The sequence below is a fragment of the Lepisosteus oculatus genome, chromosome 19 (assembly GCF_040954835.1).
Source record: "Lepisosteus oculatus isolate fLepOcu1 chromosome 19, fLepOcu1.hap2, whole genome shotgun sequence".
Classification (NCBI taxonomy): domain Eukaryota; kingdom Metazoa; phylum Chordata; class Actinopteri; order Semionotiformes; family Lepisosteidae; genus Lepisosteus; species Lepisosteus oculatus.
Genome location: NC_090714.1, coordinates 6,454,508 through 6,476,064, shown reverse-complemented (window position 1 = coordinate 6,476,064; position 21,557 = coordinate 6,454,508). Strand labels below are relative to the sequence as shown.

Sequence of the window (21,557 nt, the reverse complement as noted above, 5' to 3'; positions counted from 1 at the left end):
AACAGGCAGGCCACAACATCCTGACAGAGGTACCGGTATTCCTAGAAAACCTGAATCTACCTTCTAGCCACGATACCCAAAGGGCTACAGGTTTCATATTCTTTTAGAAATCAGTGTTGGAGTCAGTGGACAAAAGTTCATGTTTAATGAATGAATTAGTTCAGTAAATGAATCAATGGAAAAGAAATCCCACAATAAGAACTCTAATCTCTTTAAAGCCCAAGACAAATATCCTGTCTCTATCAGAGGGTAAGGGTGTAGGAGAAAGGCAGGTCCTAATGAATAAAGCTGTTTTTCATTCTGCAGAATCAAGGACAAAGATGTGGTCACTCTGGGAGTATGTGGTGATGATAAAATGTTTCATTTAATATTCTGGGCAGTCGTCCATATCTTTGCGGAAGTCATGGGAAAGGAGCATCACAAGAAAAAAAAATGTATATATTTCTGCACTTTCTGAAAGGTCACAAAAGTGGATTTTTTTCTCTTGTGTGTGGATAGGAATACAACCGTACATTTTCATTACTGTATTGGAAACTCTGAATCCCAGTGGAGCCAGAGGGCTAATCTGCTTTGGGCTCCGTCCAATAAACGGAGAACTTTCTCTTAAAGTACAATTTCTTACAAGGCAAATTCAGGAAAAATAAACTCAAAAAAACACTTTGAAAAGTAGAGCAACAGTAGGCCACAAGAATGGCACCCATTTTATTCAGAGATGCGTCAGTTAGCACTGTGTTGGTTCAAAGTGAAATGCATCATCGCCGATTGTTTCAGGAGATTTCCGGGCGGCAAAGTGAGGAGTTTCATGTGCAGTTTCACTGCTTCAGAAGAACTCTGGGCATGGGAATCGGACACAGGAATGCAAGCTGTCCCACAGAGCAGAACTCCTTCACTCCACCGCAGCCCTGAGCTGCACCACTGCTGTGGATTCCACACCCATCTGGTCTTCATTTTAATCAAAAGCCCCTGCCCCTCCCTTCTCTACAAGATACAGATGTGTGCTGTTTATTAAAGTCTGGCAACAGGAAATTCCCGGAATCTTTAGGGGCCCTGGGACAGGCGGGAAGCAGCCATTACAGCAGTCCAGCTGACAGCCCACAGAGCTGGGGAAGGCTGGCCCCTTCTCCACAAGCACTAGATTTGCTGGACTTGTCCAGAAACACGCAGGGCCTACCTGTGTTCAGATGTAGGATACACAGATTCATTTTTGTTGTCGTGTAGGTTTTTCAGACAAGACAAAGGTGAATAAGAGAAGTGTGACAAGCTGTAGACAGTTAGGCAGGGGGGAGTAGCGCTAAAATCTGTCACCCCAGTCCTTTTCCTCTCAGGAAACGCATCCTGTTGCTGTTTGGCCGCAGGGCAGAGTGTTTGTCGCAGAGAGGGAGCAGGAGAGAGAGTACGCCCTTGTGCTCTCCAAAACACTCACCAGCTCAGTCTTTTCCTCTTCAGTGCAGAGTGTGCACACAGACACACACACACGTACACAAGTAGTCCCAGACTCGTCCACTGCTGCTGGCTGCAGCCCGAGACTGAGAGAGCTCTTTTCACATCTGGAGCTCAGCTGCACTGAGGACTGTACTGCCAGAGGGAGCAAGGGGACAAGGGGCCTGCAGAGTTCCTCAGACTCGGAGAGTAATTTATAGCTGTGGGGCTGAGCTGTCATCCCTCATCACCTAATCCGGGGATCTGGTTTCTTTTCTTGCATTCCTCCACCCCCGTGGAGTATTTGAAAAACCAGGGGCGCCCGCCTCTGTACCGCTTGACTCAAACAGCCCACAAAGCTTGCAGAAGAAAGCACGGAGAGAAAACCCGAGAGACAGATAGGAAAAGAGAGAGCAAACTCACAGCAGCAGTAGGGCAGCAAGAGCCAGTGGAATGGACCTGACTGCCTGCTGGATTAACCCACGACTGCCTGCGGTGCCTAAATCCGAAGAGGAAGGGTAAAGGCTGCCCATTTTCCTTAAATTGGCATGAACAAAAGATCCTGGATAAGAATGAACGGAGATGTTCTCTAGCTGAGATTCAAAGCACTGTTTGTTTTTCTTTCTATTACTGGCTTCTCTGCTCTCAATGAGCCACAGCTGAGCAGCAGGGGCTCACTCGGCAGAGGGGGAGAGCAGAAAGAGACTGTCCTGCCGCGGTGGAGAGCCGGGAGGCGGGCGGGTATATGGCCGTGCAGAGGCTCGTGGCTGCGGCGGTGGCTGTGGCCCTACTGTCCTTGATCCTCAACAACGTGGCGGCCTTCACGCCCAGCTGGGTGTTCCAGGCCCTGGAAGACGGGCGCAAGCGCAGCGTGGGGCTGTGGAGGATGTGCCCGGCGGCGGAGCGGGCTCGGGAGGTGGCGGTGGTGGCCAGCACTGTGCGGCACAGCCAGGAGGGGGAGAACCAGTGCCAGACGCTGGGCTGGGGGTCGGAGTACTCGGGCTTCCAGGAGTCCCGCAGCACTGTCAAGTGTGAGTGGGGGAGCGGGAAGGGGAAGAGGGGGTTCAGCCTGCAGGCTGCAGTACGGCAGGCAGTCTACTTTTACTTTGGGTTTTACTTGCTAAGACTTCAAGGGCAGCTGCTTTATTCTTAAGCATTTCTCAGAATCCTTACATTCCTCTCAAGCAGAAGTACATTCCTTTGTCTTCTTCGCAGAAAATACATTGATTTAATTAAGGATGCAACAACGGGATACAGTGTAAGAGCTGGCGAACCCAATGTAGACAAATCATTGTGTGCATTTCCATAACAGAACTCAACCAGTTGCCTATGATCCTCAGCACATCTGTCTGGAAGCTGGTATCCGTGAAAACGGCTTGCTTACAGATCGGGACAAAGCTGAAATCTTTACAGTGTGACATGTGGCTTGTGCACTCACTTCAATATGAAAACAAATTTTGGGGTTGAAATCCTGAAACGATCAATGATCTGCGATTTCCCCTCCCTCCCCCAAGTTAAACATCAATCCACAGAACCTGAACAGACCTGGGATGTTTTACTCTGGTTAGTGGGGGGTTCAGTCTCTCTGGCCAAGTGAAGGTGCAGTGAGCACCTAGCAAGCTGGCGTTAGAGGTCAGAACTGTTGAACACTAAAAATTCGTAAGCGCTCAACGTGGTGCTTTGAATTAAAATGAAGAGCACAGCTTTATTACTATCCAAATCAGTTCTTTCGTTAAGGTTGGCGTATTGCGTAAGGTATGCTGTTAAAAAAATAAACCTCTTCACAATTCCTTAATGTACATCTAAATGACTTTGTCACCCCCCCCCAAACTGTAATAACAAAACAAGATTTAACCTCATTGGATTGTGTTTTCAGTTTAGCCGAAGGAATGGGGATCTTTTTTGTTTAGCAACAAATTACAATTAATAGTTGATTATTAACTGGTTTACATATGTAAAGGCTTTAATCCTAAAACCAACACATCTCTGAATTACTATGCAATCTACAGTATGTCATTTTCTGACAACTGAATTAGTTCAAAAAGGAGATTACACATCTCGCCTAGCAGATGTAAACTTTTACCAATAATCTATAAAAAATATCACATTACAACTTTCCTGCACATTTAAAAATTACATTTTGAAAAAATCAAATTAATGAGAAACACTTTATCCAAGCAATGGTAATAAAATGGAACTGAACTTTCACATCCAACTACTTAAAAAAGCACAGTAACTTTATACCAGACTACTGCACAGATATATAGAATATAACATCTATAACTGCTTTGTATTGCAATTTTTATATGCATACAAAAATATTTAATAGCACAGATAATCAAATTCACATAAAATACCTAATTATTGTTCCTCTAAGTAAATTACTATTTAACAGGCAAATTATATATACTGTATATCTGTAGAATTGGAAAAAAATCTGTATTTTCGAAGAAGCATGTGTGAAATGCAAATAGTTGTGGTCTAGACAGTTTAAAATGACTTAATGCAAAGACATTTTTTCAACAGTTTTCTCTGCATCTGAAAGGGAAAAATGACAGATCTTGGGCATCAAAGTAGAGTTTGTCTGTGTGTGTAATGAGAGATGGCTTTGTGAGGGAGACACCAATTAATGGGAAAAACCTGAAGAACGAGGCACCTGGTCTGACTGAGTAATTGGCACTCAAATGAAAGAGAAATTCCACATGAGGGAAAGGTGACAGGATAGGCTCTTCTTTGGAATTAGTCACACCTCTGGGCTAATTACAGGGCATATAAAAATAGCCAGGAGGAAAATTTAGACTCCAGGCTGTTAGTGAAATGTAAATGAGCACTAAACTGTGGAGAGGTGCCCATTAGTAGTAGGCTGAGTTCACAGGTCTGTGAGTGAAGGTTTATAGTTTATAGCGATGGGAGTCATAGCTGCTGAACAAATGGCCATTTGGTAGATTGTTTGCCTGGCTCGACGAGAATGAAGTACATTGTGGTCGGACAACTGAACCAGGAGCATTAGGACCTAACTGTAGCCATGTTAGCGTGCTTTCATCTCTCTGTGAGAGATCTAGGATTATAGCTGACACTTGTTAAAACCTGAGTACTCTGTTTTAATTAGCAAACCCACAATGTGGGACTGAAGAGAACCACTAATTGGTTGCTGCTGTTGTGTCGCGGTTTTATTAATAAGTGGTGTCACTGGACCAGCTGGAAGAACTTGGGATAGGGAAATTAGCCATTGCCAGTGAAGATCTGATGCCTGGTGAAGAATACATTGTTGTAGTGTTCATTAATGTGAAGACTGAGAATTGGGCATTAATAATTGACTTTAATTCTGTGTAAAGGGAATAGTAACTAGTGAAGATTTTAATTTCAAGGCTCCAGTGTCTTGGTGTTAAAGGAATTTTAGCAAATTGGCTTAACTGAAATGAGTCCTTCTGTGCCTGCTGAGTGAGACAAATGAGGTAAACTGAGGAGTGTAAGAAACCAAGTATGGGAGGGGAATACAAAAGCACAATATATGTGAGCGGAACACAGTGAAGAGGAACACTGATCTAAGCAGCATGCAATCAACTAAACTGGCACAACTGCATAGCCTAGAGCTAGCCCAGCTGTGTAACCTTGTACAACACACTCCTGCAACTTGCCAAGTCCCTATGTGGTCAGTGACTTACAATCAATACTGACTCTTCTGTAAGCATCAGATTGCCAATTAATGGAAAAAACCTAAAGAATGAGGCACCTGGGCTGATTGAGTAATTAGCACTCAAATGAAAGAGAAATTGATATTGCATAAAAAAGGTAGCTTGGACAATATGCGTTCTAGATCAAGGCATGAACAATAACTATCACCCCCCTGCAATTAAAGGGAACTGCAATCCCAGTTTCACAGACCTGCTATTACTAATGCTCACCACTGCACCGCTGTGTTGCCCCCACAAGCAAGTACTGATCTATAACTTGCAAAACCTTAAAAAAAAGCTCAATTCTGCTTAGCGAACCTACCAAAGATGGTGCTCTGGACAGACGGGAGAATGGCTCATTCCGAAATGCTGAATGTAATTCTTGCACTTGACATTACATACTTTCCCCCTAAAATGTATTATTTTAACCCCTGCACATAAATGTATTTATAAGAATTTATAATTAAAATACTGCATGTGATTCATCTTTTGCAGAGTTAAACTTGGAAAAAAATCTCAGGAACAAAGCACACTGCCGTTATCAGTTACACAAAAGATTTTCAGTTTAGGTTTGCAGGAATTCTGGTTTCAGCACTCCTAACAGTGCAGTCCTTAAGGTCCCGATTATGTTGATGATGCATAACAAATGCACATAGGCTTATGCTCAAGTGCACCGACACAAAGTGCACTTTAACTGATCTGATATTAAGGTGTTATCACTGTTTCATTTAGTATATATATAGGTATACGGTAAACTATGTGCATTAACTAGTTTGCAGGATTTTGGTGTTATGCAAGTGGAAAATAGGTACTTAATTGAGAGACAGATTTTTCTCTGGGGATTGTATAGTCCAAGCATTGTCATCAGTGAGAGCCTGGATTTGATGCCCTGTTCTTTGTCCCCCAGTGCAGTTTGACATGATGCGTGCTTGTAACCTGATCGCCACAGTGGCCCTGACAGCTGGACAGCTCATCTTCCTGCTGGGGCTGATGAAGCTGCCTTTCATCACACACGACTCACAGTGGTGGGAGGAGGCCATCGCTGCACTCTTCCAACTCGCCAGTGAGTACCCTGGTCTTTATTATACTCACCTGCTCAATGCAGACATCAGAATGAGCTGCAGAGCTGTAATAAAGTATCAGCCCTTTGTCTGTTTCTGTGCAGATTGTTTTACAGTGAACTTGGTCAGATCTTTATGTGGGTTGGAGTAGTTTATAGAGAAGACGCGGAGAGAAAAAAATGGCACCAAAGTTTGGTGTTTCATTCAAAAACGTTGTTGATGTCTATCAGTCTTACAAAAGTGGTGAGAATGGTCTTGACTTAGGTCAGTGTTCATGACTCCACCATCAGAAAGACACTGGGCGACAATGGGATCTGTGGCAAAGTAACTAGGCAGAAAAGAGTGCTCACTAAGAACAACATGAGCGCTCACCTCATGTTTCCCAAAATGCACCCAGATGATCCTCACAAGTTCTGGAACAATGTTCTATGGACAGATGACTCAAAAGTGAAAGTGTTTGGTTGACGTGTGTCCCGTTATGTACAGCTAAAACCAAACAGTGCATTCCACAGTAAGAGCCTCACACCAGCAGTCAACCGTGGTGGTAAGTGTCTGGTTTGGGGATGCTTTGCTGGACAACTTGCCATCATTGGAGGAACCATGAATTCTACTCTGTACCAGAGAATTTAACAGGACAATGTCCGGCCACAGATCCCTGAGCTGAAGCTGAAGCACAGCTAGGTCATGCAGCAAGACAAATATTCCAAACGCACAAGCAAGTCTATATCAGAATGGTCAAAGAACAAGAAATGTGCAGTTTTGGAATGGCCTAGTCAAAGTCCACACCTAAAGCCCATCGTGATTTTGCTGCAGGACTTGGACCAAGGAGTTCCTGCTCGAAACCCACAAATGTCACTGAGTTGAAGCAGTTCTGCATGGAGGAGTGGGCCAAAATTCTTCCAGAGCGCTGCAAGAAACTTATCAATAACTACAGGAAATGTCTGGGTGCAGTTATTGCTGCTAAAGGTTGCGTAACCAGTTACTGAGTCCAAGGGGGCAATTGCGTTTTCATACGGTGCATTGGGTGTTGCACCTAATTTAATTTATTTCTTAAAGAATCAAAATCTATGTTAGTTGTTTACTCAGGGTCCCTTTTATCTAATATTACTGTAGGTTTTGGTAGAAGATCTGATCATATTCACTGTGAAAAATATGAAATAATGCACAAAATATTTTTTCACTGCACTGTACCCTTGGTTGCTACATTGCCTTGGAATGTGAAAAGTAAAATTTGTCACTTACAACAAAAAAAGTGACTTATGCGTCTTGGCCCCCATCTCTTCTCTACTAAAATCTCTTTAGTTTCACGTTAGCAGTAACTAAAATGCGCTGTTACCCTCTCTAGAACTTTAAAATTCAAATTCAACTTGCATCAAAAATAAAATAAAAAATGTATTCCAATTATGCATTTTATAAATATATTAGTTCATTCACAAACTATAATATACTTTGTTTATTGAAAATTAAAACAGCAGTTTGACACGCCCTGCTCAGCTCAAGGTGGTGTTCTTAGAAAGTTACAATATGGGCTCCAGAAATAAACCCGTGAAAGACGACTAAGCGCTGCCTCTATCTGCCTCAGCCCAGCCACAGGGCTGCCTGTCCCAGTGCCCCTGGTGAGGAAGTGTGACGCGCAGTCTGTTGAGCTTGTTTGAGTTTGAGTTCTTCATATTGTGGCACTGCAGTGGCCGGCTAATTTTAGCCTGGATGCAGGCTGGTGGGCCGGAGCTGCTCTGAGCGCAGGGAGCGACTGTCGGGCGCCAGGATATCCCTGCTCAGGACAAGGAAATGCCTGTTACTACCTGTTATGCAAACCAGAGAAGCCATAGGAGGGAAGGGGGGAGAGAGCTCTGTATTACAAAAATCTAAGGACACAGATCGGTGGGGTGGGAACGGCTGCTGTCCAGATAAGCAGGCAGTCTTTTATGCTACTGTTTACAAAGCATACAGGAACACTGTCAGGAGAAGTGTCCCCTTCATGATACTGGATAAACATTTATGTGCGCTTGCACGCGTTGCTAGGGGCGAGCCATCTGGTACCCTAGGGTAAGCTCTACCCATACAATTACTGCATCAATAAGTAATAACTTACATGACAAATCAATACATTTAAACAGAACCAAAATCAATGAGCAATAATCCTTTAGTTTACTGCAGTGGAATCTGTCACACACTATTCCTGAATTCTAACGTTCCAGGTCAAGCTGTTACAACCTTGTACACATACAGCTGAAATCTGTATCTAAATCAGTCCCTGATTGTCACTCCTCTCAGTATTATGAACCAAAATGTAAACAGGCTTTATTATTTAGGGCCACAAAACATTATAGTGCCAAATTCCAAAGAGATGAACAGACTTTAGCAGTTCCTTTTATGATCATTTTGTTTCGGTTTTGCAAACTGCTAATATGAATGGCGTTGCGTCATAATATCACAGCTATTAATCTCTTTGGTAACATTCAACATCAAGTTGAACTTATTGAGGAGAGAATCTGAAGGGTGGAGTTGGACTACTGATTTTACAACCAAGTGTGGAAGTGACTGCCTCTAAACAAAGTCTCTAAACATGGCAATTTGAGAGCCAAATGACAGCTTTTGATTTTCACTCCAACATGAGTTTCGAAAATGTACAAATTAGATCAACAGCAAATTAGGTATTGAAGCTGATGTTTTAAATGATTTCAATTGTCTTTGAAACTTTCAGAGCCTGGAGAGAAATTGACTTTAAACACCTTTAACATTATTAAACTAGTTAAATTTGTGAGTAGAACAAAAAACAGCCCTGTAATTTAACCATGAACTTGACATCCCTAATATACATTAGCCAATTTTAAATAAGATTACCTCTAATAATACACATTTAATATTCATTCACAAATACAGCCGACAGTATTCTTGTATTATTAGAATGTTATAGCGACACAGCGGTATCACTAGCTTAAAATCCATCCTAGTTCCAAGTCCAAAACCCCAAAAGTATTTTTGACCTGTAAGGCGTGTCTCCTGTTATTAAATCTACTCTATTATCATGAGACCTCCTTTGTTTGCAGGTTTTGCCATTTGCTGCCCCTTTGAGTCATTACTTATTTCAAAGATGCAGCACTTCTTAACGCATCTGTCAACAGCTTGTCAAAGCTAACATTTAATAGCGCGATTTAAGAAACACATCTGTGACGAACTGCGATCATTTTAATTAACTGAGTCTTTCATCTCTTGCGGGCAGTGTTGAAATCTGTTGTCTTGGACAGGATGAGTGAGTTTTTGGTAGTTTAAGGTCAGCCCCCAGTGGATACATGTGCGTACAGCAGAAACACCCCCGCAGTCCAGCGAAACATTGCCAAGCTCTGCAGAGAGAGGAAACCATGCTGGCATATTGGCGCTGCGCCTGACAGTATCCTTGACTATTGCACCTAATCTTTCATGAGAAGTAAGCCACTAAATTAGCAGTGACAAAAATCCCTTTGTGTCTTGCAGAATTGAATAAAGAAACAGATTAGCTGATTACCGTACCACTGCACAATGAAGACATGAATAAAAAAACACTATCATCAGTCAAAAAGTAAAATTTCTCTGATCTTAAAGGAGAAAGGTCTCTTGCAGCACTTCAACAACCATGAAATTCACTACTTAGAAATGACATATTGAAATGTTTAAGGAGCACTCATTAGTTTAAAAAAAGAGCATATAATGATGTTATTTTATAAAAACCTCTGTCCTGAAAAAAGACATCAGTGAGACAATTTCCAGGATCTTGTCCACTTTAAAATCATTGCCAATCACTTTTCAAAGCACGATAAACGTCTGATTGTGCTTTTCATGTGTACTTCACTTGCGAAATGAAATGCCACGAAAAGCTTGTGCATAAATAAAAAAAAACTAATTGTTTACAGGCTCAATTCAAAGCTCTGATTACTTGTCAAATGACACTGGGGTGGCTCAGCCAGTGACCCAGATGCCTTTGTCACATCACTAGTTATATACTGACACACAAATGGCCGAATTCAACCAGGAGGATTGGGAGAAGTCAGCCAGGGATCTCTCGACTTTCCAGCAAACAGCAACTCCAGCGACTCGCCAGTCACTTGCAACAGTAAAATATCTTCACTTTACAGTTTCTGGTTACATTACTATTGTGGTGAGAAAAATATTCATTTTTAACTGAAAGCCAAGATTTTAAAAGTAGTACAGGTGTAATCATATGGAAGCAAGCGTTTGTTGGGGGGGGAAAAAAAGGAAAACCCACGTTTCTTCAAATACCCACCCCATAAAGCTCAAACCAGTTAATCACAGAACTGGTACAAGTCCCACTGTCCAGCTCTTTTTACAAGGAGTGGCTCCGCAGTGGAGCTGCTGAAGTGGGGAAGAAGGAAAAGGGAAACAGGAAAGGAGGAAACGAAGGAAGGTCCTAAGATACCCCTAGGCCAAAAGGCACGTTTCAGACAGCTCTGTGACTGTCCCACCCATCCAGCAACTAGAGGGAGGCTTCGTTTTCTTAGAAGTAGCAGGCAGTGTAAACAAGCAGGTCCTTTAACTATAATTCACAACGATTAAAGGAAACATATCCTATCCTGAATCATATCCTAATCCGGTCACATCCTTTTTTCAACATTTATCTCTGGTTTGGAATAACTTAATTCATTGTTCTACTCTTTCAAAATACTTCGGTGAAGTGGTTCAGGAAAGTACAAATATTTCGATTGGGAAAGCCTTTGTGTACTGTAACTTTCTAATTTTGGTCATTTCGTCTCTAAAGCTTTTCCGTGAAATTCCCCAGCGAGTGTGTAAATATGCTTCATTTTTGTTTGTTTTTAATATATTACAGTACATCTCGATTATTAATGTCACTCCCGAACAGCAGCTTACTGAAAGATGATGCCACTCCATTAAGAAATACCTTCAGATGATATCATCAGCTTCCAGCTGTGATCTGAGGGCAAACATTACAAATCAATACTTGAAAAAAGAAGCTTTTCCATCTAATCGAACCCCCAACCACTGTTCTCCCAGATGGTGAGATTCTTTCTCTGCGGTTTCGTGCCTCTAAACCGTCCCTTCCCTGAAAGGGTTCAGGCAGAGGGCCTGTGAAGGGAAATGACTCTGCTGAAATAAATCAGTTTATTTTGGGCCACTGGAGGAAGCTGCGATCCTGTTTCCTGCTGTCGGCCGGTGACCGATGGTTGCAGTTTCTCAAAGGCAAAATTCCTGCAGGGGGTCCACCTAAAAAACCTCTTGTCCCCAGGAGTGTCCCTTCAACTGGGCAGCTCAAAGAGCAAAGCCGCCTGTCTGACCTCGCTGATATCAATGCTCCAGCAGTTAAGCCTTCAGGTTCAAACACCCCAGATCAAATCTAACTCTGTGCTGATCCCAGCTAGACTTCAATACAGGACACACTTCTTTTACACATTCACAGGTTGAGGAGTGTCCATTTTTACATAACACAACAGAAATGTTTCTTCACCTTTCAATATAGTAACCTATTTACACAAAAAAATTAGATACAATATGATACAAAGAACATCACTAATAACTCGAATATAAGACTTTAATACACAATCTTTCAACTGATATTAGTTTTATAAGACAAATTTACTTTATTCATATCACTTACCAATTTTATTCCTAGACAACAGGCCTAAAATGCATTTAGTCTTTATTTTCCCTAAAGCTGTCATTCATTTACTACCCTGGTAATAATGCCATATAGGCAACCTGAAACCATTACAATCATTAAATTGCTTCAAGCCTTTGAATGAACTTCCAAAAAGGAATGTAAATCCAAAAGGTATTTTCTTAAAAAATGAGGGTGGAGTAACAAGAGCACTGGGCTTTTAAACTAGATTTGGGTCCGTTTTTAGCTCCACAAGAATGACAACCGTTAACGTTCCAATGCTGGGATTACAGAAAGATCCACTGTAACCAGTACCGGACTGCCTCTACCCTTGCCGAGAACCTGCAGAGTCCCCGAAACGGCTCCAGCCCTTTTCAATTAGTACGCTTTTCTCCTTCCAAGGCGATGTACGTCTCCCCCTATGGAATTACATACGATAGAAGGAATTTCACACTGGAACTGCAGCCTTGCCGACATGCAGCTGAAGTTCTGCCCCCTTTAATGTAATATGGGTTTGTTTCCCTATTTCTTTAGTAAAGCAACAATGAGAACTGTATTTCCTAAAGCCATGTTACAGCGTTCTTACTGGAAATGGTAAAAAAATAAAAGCAGCAGCTTGTTCCTATTCTCTGGAGCGAGTCCCACGGAGCACATAAAGGAACTCAAATCTAGGAACACGCTGAAGAACAGCAGGCCCAGAAAGGAGGAAGAATGAACACATCCTCCCCTGTTTGTCAAACTTTAAAGAACAGAGTTTTAATGATATTCTGGAAACTTTCTAAAGTGCTAAAGGATTTGTTCATCTGTGGTCTGACCCTGAGACTCGGACTTTGAAAATATATGATTCTCTTGAAATATCTGTTTTTACTTAAAGAAATCTCCTTATCGTCCTCGATGTAATCGCTTCAGTGTCACATTCAATACAAATGCTTAAAAAGAGGTAAGAGAAATAGAGGACATTATTTATCATTACACAAATCTCTAGCACACAGAAGCCAACAACTAGTATCCAGTTAATAATAAAGCCTCTGGCTGTCCAATAACATTTCCCTGTCTCCGTGCAGGTTTTGTGCTGGTGATCGGCCTGGTGACGTTTTACCGGATCGGGCCGTACACACACCTGTCGTGGTCCTGTTACGTGAACATTGGCGCCTGCCTCCTGGCCACCCTGGCGGCCGCCCTGCTGATCTGGAACATTCTGCACCGGCGCGAGGACTGCCTCAGCCCCAGGGTGATCGTCATCAGCCACTCGCTCGCGGCCCCCTTCCGCCCCCGGCTCAACAACGACTACGTCGAGTCTCCCTGCTGAGCCGCCCCCCAGGACCCCTCCGGAGGGGACTGAGAGGACACCGAACACTAACCCACTGCTCCTTGGCTCCCTCGTGGCGGGAGAGCGGCTTAACATTATTGCTGCACAAACGTTGGACTAACGTGCTTAAATCTTTTCTCATTGTGTTATCGCTTTCTGTCCTGCGGAAAATACTTCAAACTCACAAGCAAACTGTGACCATCTCCAAGACTGGCAACCTTGAAGCATTCCACGTGTCGTTTTTTGAGGTGCCCCTGATGAGGACCTTTAAAGAAGAAAAGCACTACATAGGGGAAGAAAGTCAAACATCCAGGGATATGAGCAGAAAACACAAACCAAATACTTATAGACTTCTTAACTGCTGAGAGTACAGCACAGCTAACCCAGTACGGAAAGAAAAAAAAAGAAAAGATTAAAACACAAAAATAATTTTAAATATATGTGCTAAACATTTCCAGGAAGTGGGCAGGAGATTTAAGTGCACACAAACAGCTCTATCATGGTAGTAACTAACTCAGTCGTGTCATTTTGCTCACATTATCACAATGTCATGGTGGTTACTCTAATCACACAGTAACATCCTTCAGAATGTGGACAAATTGCCTTGATAAATGCCTATTACATTAACTCCCAAAGTTTTATAGAGTAGTTTACAGACTGTCTAATTAAGGGCCAATGCGGTGGAAACAGAGGAGTTAGCCCTGAGGTTCTGTGATGTGCCTTAATTTGACTTTCTGGACCCCTTTACTACACATTTTTGGTTTAAAAAGACACCAAGCTGGATCTTGGTCTTTTGTCACCAGCACTTCTTTTAGTACATTTTGCACAGAATATTCATCGTGAACTTAAAATTATCTAGATTTCAGCAGACTTAACGTCTTGTATTACAAGACATAGCAGACTGCTATGGAATATTAACATGCTCAGTTCTACTACACTTTTGAATGTAGGCCATGTGACCCAAACCAATTATGAATTAAGATCTGTGTAACTGAAACATATACTGTAGTAGTTCAGGTGGGGAGCTGCATCAGCATGCGTAGGCTGCAAAGGAACAAATAATAGGATTATTCCATGCTGAAAAAAAGAAGAAAGACAACACGTTTCGGCCATGGGGCCTTCTTCAGGTGTGAGAAAGGTTGTGTTTTCTTTCTTCTTTTTTTCCAGCATGGAACAAACCTATTACTTGTTCCTTATATATTGTAGTAACCAGCCAAAGTTTCAATTAAATTGAGGAGTCAATAGATTAGCTAAACATTTACAGGAACAAATATCTATATTTAGTTTAAAATTAGTTGGGATCAATTTCTACCGATAATCTCCTTGCGTTGAGTGGTACATATACGGATTAAATTAATTTTATTTGGTTGTATTAATTGTATTGATATATTATATTGCTAATTGAGATGTCAGATTTCTCTTTTGAATGGAGTTCACTTTAAAATGTTAAGTTTCTGACTAAAAATAAATGTTATGAATAATTTTTTGTAACACCAATGTGTTATTTACTGAAATTCCATGCAAAATCCTCAATGTCTCTATCAGACACTAGGACCCCAATAAACAATACTTCTTAGAGCTCACACATGCAAATGCAAGCGATTGAGCTCATTTAAAAATCATTCCATACAAATCAATGGTGTATTTTCCATAATCACGGTTGTAAATATACATTAATTTACATAATATAAACTGCAATCATATTGTTGCCAATTAAGAGATTTAGTATTTTGGATTCCTTAAATTTCCATTTTTAGTGATATAATCATTAAACCTAACATTGAATTCACAAAGAATAAGACAACTGAAGAAAACTAAATCTGTATTTCCAATAACTGCAGTGTCTCTAACAATCTACAGATATTTATTTTTTCTTTACCAGTAATGCATTAATTCTGCAATTAACCTGAAAGAAAACCACTTGGATGGAATCTACATGTTATAAAATACTGTTTTGTATTGTCAAAATAGCATTTAACTTCACTCTTTCATAATACAATTCTTACAACCCTCAGCTGAGAATGGTTTGAACAGAGCGGGAAAAATTCAAAACAGATTTTAAAGTCTACAGATGTCATGTATTAGATCCAAGATTGATACCTTTTCTGGAACAGTGTACTCAACACACGTTGGAAACATGCCACTTAATCCAAAAAACAATGAGATCATTTGCCATTCGAGCTGATTTCCTGCTAAAGGCACTTTGTGACTCCCTGAGTGTACACAACCTAAACATCAGTGTTAATGCAACCTTCTCAGTCGACTTCATAATTCCTTAGTGGAGTGCTTGTGAAGGGATGCTTCAAAAACTCTTAATCTGTGCTGTTTACTAAGCTACAGTACAGTGCTCAACTTGACCCATTCTGCAGTTTAAAGCATGATGTACTGATGTGAAATGATGTATTTTTAAAAATCCTTCCATTTCAAAGAAGCATTAGTAACACGGTAAAATAATGTCTATATCTCTTTTTCATCAGTTTTTTGATAACCCCTCTTTAAATTCCATCTGAGTGTCAAGGACAATATCAATTGGTGGAAATACTGCAAGTGTATTTTACTGAATTAACACGTTCCAGGCATTTACAACATAAATGCTGTAATAAAGCAGAAGGGCTTCAACACAGGATGAAAATACACCCAGTATCGCATAACTGAATTGTGTTGTGCGGTTCATGGAGTTCAGAACATGTTATACAGCAGACAACAACACTGGCTTTGGCAGAATCAACGATTATACTGTAGGTCCATTAAAGTTTTATTTACAGTATATATGAATATATTATAACTGGATAACAGTAGCCAAAACAGAGTTTTTACTACTATTACGAAATTTTATCCAACACAGTTGTGACTAAAGAATTCTGTATTATTTTTGGTAAAATAATACATTTAGTAATAGATATTAAACACATAATGTGAGATGAGACTATTAGAATATTCACACTGTTGCACAACATTTTGGATTTCTGTTAAAATGATAACCATTTGGGAAATGGCCAAAGAGAAAGCATTTTTCTTTCCTGTTCATAAAATGTGGAAATGTCATTTAACGAGGTTTGGGTGTACACCAGCTGGCAGCTCAAGGTTCATGAAACCTGGTTGACTTGCACAAGATCAGAATCCTCAATGAATTCCAATGCATTTTGGAAGCCATTTGGGTATACAAAAAATATCCAGCAGGAATTTCATTTCAAAAGTTTCACCTTAGTAATTCAAACACTCTTAAACCCCTTATTTTGTTACAAGCTCAAGGTCAGGGCTAATATGAGGTTGTGCACCATGTTCCTTTTCCTGATTATGCTCTGGGATTGTCAATGGTCATCCAGCAGACAACATTTGGATCCAGTCACATCCCAGGCATGAACCTCCTCCACTGTAAGAGTGATTTGATTTCCCTCTTTTTCCATTTATCTAGCATTTCCCCAGTAACTACCCCCCCACACACACACTGCTCTGCAGCGTGACTATTCCCTACACAGGATCTGCGTCAGCCAGCGGCCAGGACTTTGCGGGAATCGAGCACAATACCTTACAGCCAGTTCACAAAAATACTGCAAAAATAGCTGTCAATGAGGAACTTTTATAAAGCTGTCATCGCGGCTATTAAGTGTTCGGAGATTTCCGACAGATCGGATATGTTTTTTTCTGCTGTACTTTTTTTTTTAACAATAAACATTTGCTCACGTACATGGGAAGCCATTTGTATTTTCTCCATGGGGAAATTGGAGAGTTACAAAGGGGTTTAATAAGGGCACTGCAAAAAAAGGAAGGGAATGCGATTGCAAAGGAAAAGAGCATGAGAGATGTTTCATCTATGCATATAAAAATGTGGCACTGTCACAACTCTTAATGGGGCATCATACACTATCACCTTTCTGTGCATTGATACTCAAATTGGAGTGATGTAATTACTGAAGTACAGCAGGGATCTGTACTAGGACCACTGTTCTTCTTAATGACCTAGATTCCACAATAATTAGTAAAATAGTCAAGTTTGGAGATAACACCAAATTAGAAGTATTAGCAAACACTGTTAAAGCTACAAGAGAAATTTAAAAATATTCAGATAAAATTCATGACTGTGTAAACACATGGCAAATTATGTTTTGTGCCGATGGGTATTTTTCTGTTCTTGAAGAAACTAACTCCAGTACCTGCAGCAGTTTATAAAGTTCTGTTCTGGAATGTCATCCATCACAAACATTTTATGATGAATATCGATATCGATACAAAATAATTATTTCCAATTCAGTTTGTGTCCTCACAAAGTTTAAAATAACAGAAAAAAATAACCTGGTCTAGTTTACCAAGATCCATTAAGGACTAAATCTTTTTGGGGGGGTCTGGTAAACAGGGATGAAAGATATGAGAGGCGATTTAAGAAAAAGCACATTCTCCTTGGCTGTAGATAAAAACAGAACCAGTTCTGCATTAACAATGCCGAAAACCCACAGAGACCATGTACAATGTGTCAAGGCCACAATAAGAATAAAATCAGAACATTTCCTTCTACTTTGAACTAAATATGGCAACTAAAGGAACGAATGCTTCCCCAGAATGTCTCTGGTGCAATCAAGAAGAATATGAATACACAGTCCTATTGGGGAGAACAGAGGCACAAACTCAACATTTTGTGGCACAGTGCCACACAACCCACTATGCACGTGCCAACCTGCATGCCCCAGCTTAATTCATTGACCCTGCACAGAAATCGCTTGGTTTTAGGCACAGCAAGGCATTGTGCTGCTACAAAAGATATAATAGATATAGAACAGAACAATGCAACAAAAATGACCCATAGCAATGGATCAATTATTAATGATATACCCATTTTAGCCCAAACAAAACATTCTTATTTACTCTTAAATGTCCTTCTGGCCCATCTTGCACTCTTTCCCATCAATTGACTATGTGATATGGTTTTACTTAATGTAGGTTCAAGTCCTACTGTCTGCATCTTGCGTTTCTATTTAATCTCTGGTTTACTGCACATCTATGCTTCAACACAGGAATGAATTCAAGGCCACATCAAAATTAAGTCAATTCTTTTTACCATCCAATGCCTGTTTGTTATACACAGAAATGACATCCCTGGTGATGTAATTTGGCTTGCTTGGCTTGACTTGACTTTCTAACTTGGCTTGCTCTGTTCCTTTATCCATTACATTCAACACGTCTGTTAATAAAGGAACGGCGACACGTCTCCCTACCTCTTGATGAGTTTGATGGACTTGAAGGCCTCGTCCATGTCCCCGATGGTCAAATAGAAGCTGAAGTTGAGCATGGCGTCGCGCGTGGGCTTGTCGCAGTCCTCCAGCCCCACGAAGTCCCGCAGCGCACGTCGGGACACCATCTGAGGGACAGAGGACTGAGCAGAAGACCCCTCGCTCTCCACCTCTCTTTCTCCAGGCTGTGATACACACACACATACATGGAGGTAAGAATGACGGGTTAGGTGCAGCACTACATCCGTTTCTTTATCAGCGTGTCATAGTGCAACACACAGATGTCAGCATCGACAGATTTTGCAGTATTCAATTGAGATGCTTCCTTTCATCTGTTACATAAGCATTACCAGGGACATCAAAAACCCATACACTGTTTTTTTACTGAAAGCTGTAAATTGAGAATGGACAAGTCTGATCTCAATTCTTTGAATCTCTGAAATAATCATTTGGATCAAGACATCCAATTGCCTGCCATTTTTCAGTCTTAATCACTAAAGAATCCTCAAGAACTGCTGTTACACATTCCTACCATAAATATATCTTATTATATATATGGGAAAAAAATACATTAAGTAAACAAACACTTCAATAAAACACAAGCAAGGACAGTTTAAAGTTGCCACAGAGGGACAATTACAAAACTGTCTAAAATGAGAGATTAATATACAAGAAACACAAACTAAAAAGATTGTGTACTGGAGTGATGAAAATGAAAGATAAGATAAGATCACTTTATTGGCCACATACAACTTCTTGCATTAGGAATTCGTCTTTTCGCATACCCCAACTTGCTCTCCAAGAGACAAACGGACAGGGAGAGAAGCTTGGGGTCAGAGTGCAGGGTCAGCCATTGTACAGCACCCCTGGAGCAGTTGGGGTTAAGGCCCTTGCTCAGGGGCCCAACTGAGTAGGATTCCTCTGCCGGGCGTGGGATTTGAACCAGCAACCTTCTAGCCACAGGGGCAGATCCTTAGCCACAGAGGCAGCGCTCCAACCCAACAATAGGGTTAAGTAATTAACCAACAAAAGACAAAAATCCTAAAGTGTGCCAATGACACAAAGTTCCTGAAGACACCAAGAAAATATTTGCTTCTCAAAACTTGCCCACTAAGTAATTGAGACAAAAATGCCACTGCTGACCAAATAGTAATAAAATTGCTTTTTTTTCCTCTATCAAATGGAGACCATTTTTAAATCTCAAAAGTATGTTTTTAACTGTAAAATGTAATATTCAAAACACCAAAATTGAATTCTTTTCCACGTTTGTTTTATCCCCGGATGAACTAGCACCTTAATACTTGTACAAAACTGTCAGCACATTCGTGGCAAACTGTGCTCTCAAGTCTCCTCTTTAACCTATTAACTTATCAGCCTATTATGCCTGTGTAACCTCTGCGCTGCGCATAGGAGATGCTCTGAAGCTTTCTCCAATTTGATGCCTTACTCTTACTCTTCTCTCACAAGCAAGGTTTGAGGAGAGTGTGCGAAGATTATGACATGAGGAGTCTTCACGAAGCATCATGAAGAAAAGCAGGGGGATGAGTGGCAGGTACTCACATATGGCTGAAACAATGACCCTCTCCGAAACAGCAGCTGGAAAGGGGTGACCCAGACAAACCCAACCCCGATGAGGCCGAAGAAGGAAAGGAAAATAAACAGAAAGAGCAGTAAAGGTGAAAACACCTACGCAAATAAATCGTAAAGGAAGCCAAGGAGCAAAAGACAGGTAAAGAAAAAGCAATGAAATGAACAGATGCCTTCTTGTGACTTGAAGCAATCGTGAAGTGTTTGTGTACGAGGGAAACACCAAGGATTTTCAACCCTACCTTGCAGGTGAAGTAATAAAAGGGCACGTCAAGAGCAAGCAGTGCCTGCATGCCTACTGGCTTTGCATACGAGTCCTGGAGTAGCAGCCCATGTTCCTGGGTGCAAAAGAAGGACACCACTAGGACGTCTGCCTACAAGGTAAAGAGGGACAGACAGTTCTGGATTAGAGACCACCACAGACTCATTTCAGTTTTACACCAGCTAGAGCACCACCACTGATCCCCCCCAGCTAATGCTAATGAGCTGGATTTTATTCACTGGTCCAGAATAACTTCAGACAAAAAAATAATTTGTGGGTTTTGTGTCGGTCGCGAGCCTATTCAGGTCACATCTGTCTCGCTTCAAACCTGGTTTTTGGAATCCCATGAGAAGTATATTTTTGCAAGCAGAATTTGTTGTGACCTCTGTCCTGCCGCATCCCCCGGCTAGGAAAACCGTGGCATTCTCACAAGGGCTCATGGTTTTCCAGGGCTTGCCTGATCTCCTTCTGGTGATCCAAACAACCTCGCAATTATAAAATCTATTATTTATTGCTGGTCTTTTTACATTTAATGCCGAGGCACCACTTTAATACTACTTCATCTTTATTCATTTCACCCCAGCACTCTTCCCAGTTGCAGTTCTACTCCCACTCTCTACTCGTTATTTCCGGTCCTGTGGGCTGAGGCCTCACAATCCCGGTTGACGGGCTGTGTGCCCAGGGTTCTGTTTTTCTAGGCTCTTTCCAAACTACCCTCGCCTTTCTCCACTGAATCAGCCCATGCTTCTAAAGCCCACTATGTTACTCTGCCTGCCCTGCAGCTCCAGCTCCAGTCTGCACTGTGCCCTGCAGCTCCGCTCCAGTCTGCACTGTGCCCTGCAGCTCCAGCTCCAGTCTGTACTCTGCCCTGCAGCTCCAGCTCCAGTCTGTACTCTGCCCTGCAGCTCCAGCTCCAGTCTGCACTGTGCCCTGCAGCTCCAGCTCCAGTCTGTACTCTGCCCTGCAGCTCCAGCTCCAGTCTGTACTCTGCCCTGCAGCTCCAGCTCCAGTCTGCACTGTGCCCTGCAGCTCCAGCTCCAGTCTGCACTGTGCCCTGCAGCTCCAGCTCCAGTCTGCACTGTGCCCTGCAGCTCCAGCTCCAGTCTGCACTGTGCCCTGCAGCTCCAGCTCCAGTCTGCACTGTGCCCTGCAGCTCCAGCTCCAGTCTGCACTGTGCCCTGACTTACACTGCAGCTCCAGTTCCAGTCTGCATAATGCTCCGCACTCCAGTCTACATGGCAGGTTCTGGCCTTTTCTCTCGAACCGTAGACACTTTTCCACTGGCCTCCTATTCCCCTACAGTTCTGTCACACTTCAGAAGGCAGCTTTCGTCGTCCAGGACCCCAGGGCTCCCTCCCTGCAGTCATCTTTCCCTCAGCCTAGCAGCTCCATGTCTGTTCTGTGGAGTCCTG

The 21,557-nt window shown here is 41.8% G+C and overlaps 2 protein-coding genes across 5 annotated transcripts in view; one reads left to right on the top strand and one right to left on the bottom strand.

Moving 5' to 3' along the window:
* ift140 (intraflagellar transport 140 homolog (Chlamydomonas)) overlaps positions 1-21,557 on the bottom strand; it is a 46,997-nt gene that overhangs the window by 10,364 nt on the left and 15,076 nt on the right. For 3 of the 4 annotated variants that reach the window (XM_069180812.1, XM_069180815.1, XM_069180814.1), the window contains 3 exons: positions 20,126-20,257; positions 19,857-19,892; positions 18,282-18,481 (listed from right to left, as the gene is read on the bottom strand). In XM_069180812.1, coding sequence (XP_069036913.1) covers positions 18,282-18,481; positions 19,857-19,892; positions 20,126-20,257 — 368 coding nt within the window. The remainder of the gene's footprint in view (positions 1-18,281; positions 18,482-19,856; positions 19,893-20,125; positions 20,258-21,557) is intronic. The other variant, XM_069180813.1, reaches the window with a different exon arrangement.
* On the top strand, positions 1,203-15,707 carry tmem204 (transmembrane protein 204). The gene is made up of 3 exons (XM_006637052.3): positions 1,203-2,450; positions 6,001-6,156; positions 12,827-15,707. Exons 1-3 carry the CDS (start codon positions 2,165-2,167, stop codon positions 13,069-13,071), a joined length of 687 nt encoding a protein of 228 aa, XP_006637115.1. The 5' UTR covers positions 1,203-2,164; the 3' UTR covers positions 13,072-15,707.